The sequence below is a fragment of the Aedes aegypti genome, chromosome 2 (assembly GCF_002204515.2).
Source record: "Aedes aegypti strain LVP_AGWG chromosome 2, AaegL5.0 Primary Assembly, whole genome shotgun sequence".
Taxonomy (NCBI): Eukaryota; Metazoa; Arthropoda; class Insecta; order Diptera; family Culicidae; genus Aedes; species Aedes aegypti.
In genome coordinates, this window is record NC_035108.1 from 266,834,779 (window position 1) to 266,842,515 (window position 7,737).

Below are 7,737 nucleotides of genomic sequence, written 5' to 3' on the forward strand. Positions count from 1 at the left end.
CTCTCAGATTGAGTTCTGATAACTAATTGATTTGAACTATTCTAACAATGTATGTTGGAAAATTAAAGTTTTTTAAATTTACGATCAAACCTTCATGCCAAACACTGTAGAATGCTTTTTCTATGTTTAGAAGAGCAAGACCAGTAGGATAGCCTTCAGATTTGTTGGAACGGATCAAATTTGTTACACGTAAAAGTTGATGAGTGGTCAAATGTCCAAGGCGGAATCCGAACTGTTCATTGGCAAAAATTGAATTTTCGTTGATGTGGGCCATCATTTTGTTCAAAATGACCTTTTCAAAAAATTTACTGATGGAGGAAAGTCAACTGATTGAACGATAGCTAGAAGCGTCTGCAGGATTTTTATCTGGTTTAATAATTGGGACAACCTTAGCATTTTTCCATTTGTCAGGAAAATATGCTAATTCAAAACATTTGTTGAATAGGCACATTTGTTAACAGGCTGTCTCGTTCTCAAAACACACCCAAGCCGTTCCCATAGGGGACATTAGCCACAAGGAAGGACGTTTCAAGTAATACTGTTTCATATGGTATGCCCTCTTCAACATCTAATCCAATTTCTCTCGCCGTTCCCTTACGGTACCTATAAATCTTGTATTCATTGCTTTCTTCTCCATGCTCCCTCTTACTTCGAGCAAAATAGACCGATATGCCGATAAACAAATTGAAAATTTGTTAAATATATCAACTAAAAATGATAAGCCACTCTCTGGAAGTTTATTGATGAGGATGAAGAAAAATCTATCATCGCCAGGAGCTTTCATATTTTTGAATTTTTAAACAATAGTTCTCACTTCTTCCTAATCAGTCTCCCAGGAATTTTTAAAACGTTCACTTAATTGAGAATATTTTCATAACTTAAGAGTCCTGAGTAACTTGATTTTCTATTGGACTAGTAAGTCCTTAATTAATATTGTGCATGTTTTCAAACTGCATAGCAAGTTTTTGAGATTTTTCGCAATTAGTAATAATTTGTTTTCCTCTTTCAATTCCGGCATTGGCTTCTGAGGTTTTTTAAAATTTTTAGATAATTTCCAAAAGGGCTTAGAGCCAGGGTCCAATTTAAAAATCTTATTTTCACAATTTTTGTTTCTTATTTGTGACAATCGTTTTTTAATTTCTTTCTGCAAATCTTGCCATATAATTCTCATAGCAGGATCGCGAGTGCGTTGAAATTTCCTTCACCTCACGTTTATAAGACGGATCAAGAGTTTGAGATCATCGTCTATAATCACGGATTCAAATTTTATGTCACATTTTGGAATTGCAATGCTCCTGGCTTCAACAATGGAATTTGTTAAAGTTTCAAGAGCATTGACAATTTCAAGTTTTGTTTGTAAAGATATATTAACATCAAGATTAGAGTCAATATATGTTTCATCAGTCGGCTCAAAAGTAAATGAAAGTGGAGCTTATAGGATTGAGAATCGCTTCATGGGATATTTGAAATGTAACAGGGACATGATCAGAATCAAAATCAGCATGAGTAATCAGTTGGCTACAAAGATGACTAGAGTCGTTTAAGACCAAATGAATCGTAGATGGATTTCTAGAAGAGGAAAAACATGTAGGGCTATCAGGGTATTGAATTGAGAAATATCCTGAAGAGCACTCATCAAATAAATTTGAGTCAATTTTCGCAAGTCAGTTTGGAGCAAATTAACTTGCATTGAAAAGGCAAATAGAATGCTATGAAAGTATTTTTACCAAGCTGTGTTTCAACTGAAACACCAAATATGTCAAAAACTTTAGTTTCAAATGACGAAAACAGTTGATGTTTTATACGCCTATTAATGATGATTGCAACTCCCCCACATGCCCCATCAAGTCGATCATTACGATAAACAAAAAAATTAGGATCTCTTTTGAGTTTAGATCCAGGTTTCAAATACGTTTCAGTAATAACTGCTATATGCACGTTATTAACTGTAAGAAAATTAAACAGCTCATCCTCTTTACCATTCAGAGAACGAGCATTCCAATTTAAAATATTTAAACTATTATTTGGATCCATTAGAAAAACGTAATCCAATAACTATTTAATAGTACATTTTACACCAACCTGGACTGCTTCAGTCATAGTGGTGGCTTTGAACATTGCATCAATCATTAGATTCGATTGTTCAGTTTGAAAAATAAAATCCGAGGCAGACATATCACTTGAAGTGGGTAAATTATCTGATGATTTTCCGTTAGAATTTTCGGTAGACGAAGAGGTGGAGTAGAAGCTGTGGCGGCAGGGTTTTTTACATTTGATTTAAGACAACTAGAACGGTTACTCTTGGTATGTAAAGAGAAGGAGTTCAAATTACCTGTTACGATATCGGCGAAGGATTTTCCTTGGGTAGATTCATTCAAAATTAAAAGATTCGAACGGCTACCCGACGGATTAAAATTAGTTTGTAAATGAGTATGACCATGATCTTCCTGATGGGTATGATTCCTAAACAAGCGATCGTTAACTGAAAAATGAGTATTGTTCGATACTCTACCAGGAAAATTCCGGGAACATCCGTTATCGTAACGGATATTATCTTTCATCTGCCTGGCACGAGCCTCGACGACTCGCCTACGCGAAGGGCAAGCCCAAAAATCATACTTATGATTGCCCCCAGCCATTCCATGAAAAACCGATTTAGTGGGTCACTAAATTCCGTGAAAATTTGTTATTTTGTTCCCTATCCGAAATAAGGATATACGTGTTTTTGGAGTTTTTGATTAGGCTGATCATTTCCAAAATAGGGTGACCAGAAAAATAGTTTTCAACTTTTTAACAATTCAACCGATTTCTAATCTTATTTCATGGAATAAAAGCTTCCCAGTACAGTAGTTCAAAAACGTGAATCTCATCAAGTAGCCTATGTTGGGTGCATGAATTTTCTAAATCGTTAGTGTCATTGAAGGCTCTAAATGCGGGAAATAGAACTTTTTTCTACAGTAATTTTGGGTTGCCCTTAGCAACGGGTGTTTTGCAATTTTCAAGGCTCTTTGCCTACAGCAGCGATAGGCGTGAGTTTCACTGGCTTCGCTGAATGCGATTGGCTTTGTTTGGCTACTGTAGAATGAATTTCATATTTTTTCCCAACCCTGGTTTTGGCCGCCCCTTTATATGGAGCCCGTCCATTGTGCACAGCTAGCTTTCGTCAACGAGTCCAACGAAAAATCGAAGGCACGGGTCCAAACAAGAATCGTAAAGGGATCAATAGCGGAAACAAATGGTACTGTAAAGTACTATTTTAGTAGCATTGAAAAGTATCGCTTCTTTTTATTTTAGCACTGAGAAATACTGTTTTATTGCTTTAGGTATTTTAAAAAAACTTTCAAGAGCAGAGAAAATTCGTGTACGCACAGCATGAAGGTACAATGCGCACTGACTTTTCAAAACAATGATTTCCATGATGAATGACACCACCGAAGATTCATACCTCAACGAGTGAAAATGATAAAGCAACAAAACTGCTGTTTTTACTTAAAATAGTATTGCTGAAAACAATTACGTTGTCAAAATGCTTATAAGTATTGTCATTTTAGCGAAATGAATAAACTACTACAAAGAATCCCAAATCTCTTTAAGGAAATTGCCTACATTGGCGTATTCCATGGTTCATGCTGTTTTTAACTTCAAAATTACTGAAAAAAAGTAAATGACTTGTAAGAGTTCGGCCATCTTATTTGGCTTCAGGGGCCAAGATTTGATGAGGTAACGTTATTTTTAATATGACCGAACATTGTTTACATGAGTTATCAATGTTACCCCATATCAGCTAAACATCAGCCCAAAACATTTAGAAAATAAAATACAGTATATAGTCCCAAACGATGGCTGCCAGCACTTGTTTTAAAAATACAAAACTTGTAACTCTTACATTTTTGAATGCATGGTTTTTCCCTCTGGGTAAGGCCTCTCTAAACAATAAAAAAATGCATTTTTAAGAATAATCCAAACAACCGATCAATGTTACTCCGGATTGTGGTACCTGTTTTAGACTATGATTGACTGAATTATTTCATATGGATGGTCTAAATTTTGTTTTTCATTGCCAATGAATGATTCATCATAATTTCGTTTTCGCCCACTAGGAAACAAGTTACTGTCCAGTTTTTTATTTGAGAATACACAGCTCTTATCACGGAAATTTAACTGCGAACAGATGATTACAGACAGCTAAGCCAAGTTACAACGGAAGCAATCTTCACTGGGTGGGTGATTGATTTACATGCATAGCAAACAAAGCCCCAGACGCTACCAGAATCAGTCTGTCTTTCTCGCTGGGATGGGATAATATCTATCCACAATGACTACCGCATTTAAATTAACTTCACCTCGAATTGTGATTGGACTGTTTCGGCGAACGACATCCGCGCCTGAAAATGAGTGAAAAATCGAGAATTTCTAGCGGTGTTGTCAATCAAGTTTTTTCGGTTTTCACGAGTGAATAAAAAATTTTGTAACATTAAGAAATATCTGAATTATGACGTTAATATATTTGTAGTTAACATCATCAACTTTGCTCATGGCGCTACACTCGGGTGGCTTTCTCCGTTCCTACCGTTGCTCCAGTCGGAAGATTCGCCTCTCGAAACAGGACCAGTTACAGTCGAACAAGGCTCATGGATAGGATCTATACTTTGTTTGGGAGGTCTGGCTGGTGCAATCATCTATGGAAGTCTTACCAACAGACTTGGTGTAAAACGATGTATATCGTGCATAATTATTCCAAACATGGTACTTCATGAAGATAAGTATTCACATGGGAAGCTTGACTTACTTGACTCTATTTTCAGAGCTTTTGGGTGATTGTGTACTTTGGGACATCGGTATATCACCTATACATTGCACGATTTCTGGCTGGGGCAACGGGAGGTGGTATCATGGTAACGTTTCCACTTTTCATAGCAGATATTTCCGATAACAGGTAATTAATTTGAAACAGTTCCAAATGAGTAGGACACACTTATTCAATGTGTTTATTTTCAGAATTCGTGGTATTTTGGGATCGTGTTTGGCTTTCTTTGGAAACTCTGGTATTCTAGTAATATACATCGTTGGTGATTTGCTATCATATAGGACAGTTCCCATCGTGATGATGTCAGCACCCATTTTATTCGGAATCATCATGTGCTTTATACCGGAAACCCCACAAACATTACTCAGAAAACGAAGAGTAGAAGAAGCAGCAAAATCCCTTAAATTTTTCAAAGGAATTACCACTGGTACAAAAGACATGACCGGGTTTGAACGTGACTTCGAAGCTATGCAAAATTTTGTTCTAAACAGCAAATCTCAAAACAGCAAACTACAGCTCAGCGATTTCAGTGAGTCGGTCTTAAAAAGGCACATTTTACCCTCATATTAATTTACTTCTTCCATTAATTTTAGCTTCATCTCAAGCAAAGAAAGGAATATTCATTGGGATATTTTTGATGTTTCTGAATCAATTCGCTGGAATTTTTGCTATCCTCACGTACGCAGTTTCAATCTTTCAAGAGTCCGGTTCCGATTTAAGTCCCGGATCATCAGCTATCATCATTGCGTCGATCCAGATTTTCGGCACGATAGCTTCCTTTATTTTCATAGATTTGACCGGAAGGAGAGTGCTGCTGCTGTTTTCAACATTTGGCACCGGCGTTGGCCTGAGCTGTCTTGGAACGTTTTCGTGGTTGAAAGAGCATCAATTCGATTTAACAGGATATGGCTGGATTCCTGTCGTGAGTCTGTCGATTACGGTGTTTCTCTTCTGTGTCGGATTGTGTAGCATTCCGTTTTTCATATTACCGGAGATACTTCCAGCAAAGGTATGTCTAATTGAGGTAAGCATTGAGCTTCATTAAATGTTTATTTGTTTTACAGATTTGCAATATTGGAAATACGATCAGCATGATTTCGATTACAATATTTTCATTCGTTGTACTCAAGGTAAAGTTTTTTTCTAAAGTTTCTATACTTATTACTCGTATTGAAAAATGTCATTATTTCAGATTTTACCGATTATGCTGGAGGAGATTAAACTATACGGTGCAACTGCAGTATTTACTGCAACATGTTTTATTGGTGTTATAATTATTGCTGTAGTCATTCCAGAGACAAAAGGAAAAAATCTGATAGCACCTGAGAATGTATGAATACTCATTTTTGAGATGAGGAGTTGTGGCATATGACGAAGAAGATTGAATTCGACACTGCGTTCTGAAGAAATTATTTGCAGTCCTCTATTGGCGCGGTAAATGGCTGGGCATGGCGTACCATTGGTACCTCGCGTACCTGCAGGAATAAAATAGACCCCTTTGTGCGGTCCTTAGCCTCTTGCCCAGCAACTCCTATCCCTACCTCCTCGTGGTACTGGCCGGGGTACGAGTAACCTTGGGGAAGATCGGGTAACCAACCCCCGGTGGGAACTTTGGTCGTATGCTGACAGGGAAGGGGGGGTTTGCTGTTGCAAACCTGGAGCGTCTGTACTCCACGTTAGGAGCGGCTCACAACAGCGTCTGTTCCCCATGTCAGGGGCGGCTGATCATCGTCCGAGTGCCAGAGAAGGACTCTAAGCTAAACTGCGCACTATGGCCCTCCGAACATTTAGGGGGAATGGTCCTCCGGAAATCTAGGGGGTTGGTGTCAGGCCCTGCGAGCCAGCCGTAAAAACACATCAGCACAGGAACGTCAACGAGAGAATACGAACCGGAACAATCGGCAAAGACCACAGCGACGAAAATGGACTAGCGATTGGAAACTCGGTACGTGGAACTGCAAATCTCTCAACTTCATTGGAAGTACTCGCATACTCTCCGATGTACTGAAGACCCGCGGTTTCGACATCGTAGCGCTGCAGGAGGTGTGCTGGACAGGAGCATTGGTGCGAACGTTTAGAGGTAATCATACCATCTACCAGAGCTGCGGCAACACACGCGAGCTGGGAACAGCTTTTATAGTGATGGGTGACATGCAAAGGCGCGTGATCGGGTGGTGGCCGATCAATGAACGAATGTGCAAGTTAAGAATCAAAGGCCGATTCTTTAACTTCAGCATAATCAACGTGCATAGCCCACACTCCGGAAGCACTGATGATGACAAGGACGCATTTTACGCGCAGCTCGAACGCGAGTACGACCGCTGCCCAAGCCACGACGTCAAGATCATCATAGGAGATTTGAATGCTCAGGTTGGCCAGGAGGAAGAGTTCAGACCGACGATTGGAAAGTTCAGCGCCCACCGGCTGACGAACGAGAACGGCCTACGACTGATAGATTTTGCCGCCTCCAAGAACATGGCCATTCGTAGCACCTATTTCCAGCACAGCCTCCCGTATCGGTACACCTGGAGATCACCTCAGCAGACAGAATCGCAAATCGACCACGTTTTGATCGATGGACGGCACTTCTCCGACATAACCGACGTCAGAACCTATCGTGGCGCCAACATTGACTCCGACCACTACCTGGTGATGGTGAAACTGCGCCCAAAACTATCCGTCATCAACAATGTACGGTACCGACGCCCGCCCCGGTACAATCTCGAGCGGCTGAAACAACCGGATGTCGCCAATGCGTACGCGCAGCATCTTGAGGCAGCGTTGCCGGATGAGGGCGAGCTCGATAGGGCCCCTCTTGAGGACTGCTGGAGGACAGTCAAAGCAGCCATTAACGACGCTGCCGAAAGCGTTGTCGGATATGTGGAACGGAGCTCAAGAAACGATTGGTTCGACGAGGAGTGCCAAGAGGT

General features: G+C 39.9%; 1 protein-coding gene across 1 annotated transcript; it reads left to right on the plus strand.

Moving 5' to 3' along the window:
- Positions 1-4,278: 4,278 nt before the first annotated feature.
- Positions 4,279-6,176, plus strand: LOC5568782 (facilitated trehalose transporter Tret1). The gene is made up of 7 exons (XM_001658097.2): positions 4,279-4,452; positions 4,514-4,746; positions 4,806-4,936; positions 4,999-5,336; positions 5,401-5,816; positions 5,872-5,937; positions 6,000-6,176. The coding sequence occupies exons 1-7, from the start codon at positions 4,392-4,394 to the stop codon at positions 6,141-6,143; spliced, it is 1,389 nt and encodes a 462-aa protein (XP_001658147.1). The 5' UTR covers positions 4,279-4,391; the 3' UTR covers positions 6,144-6,176.
- The last annotated feature ends 1,561 nt before the right edge of the window (positions 6,177-7,737 follow it).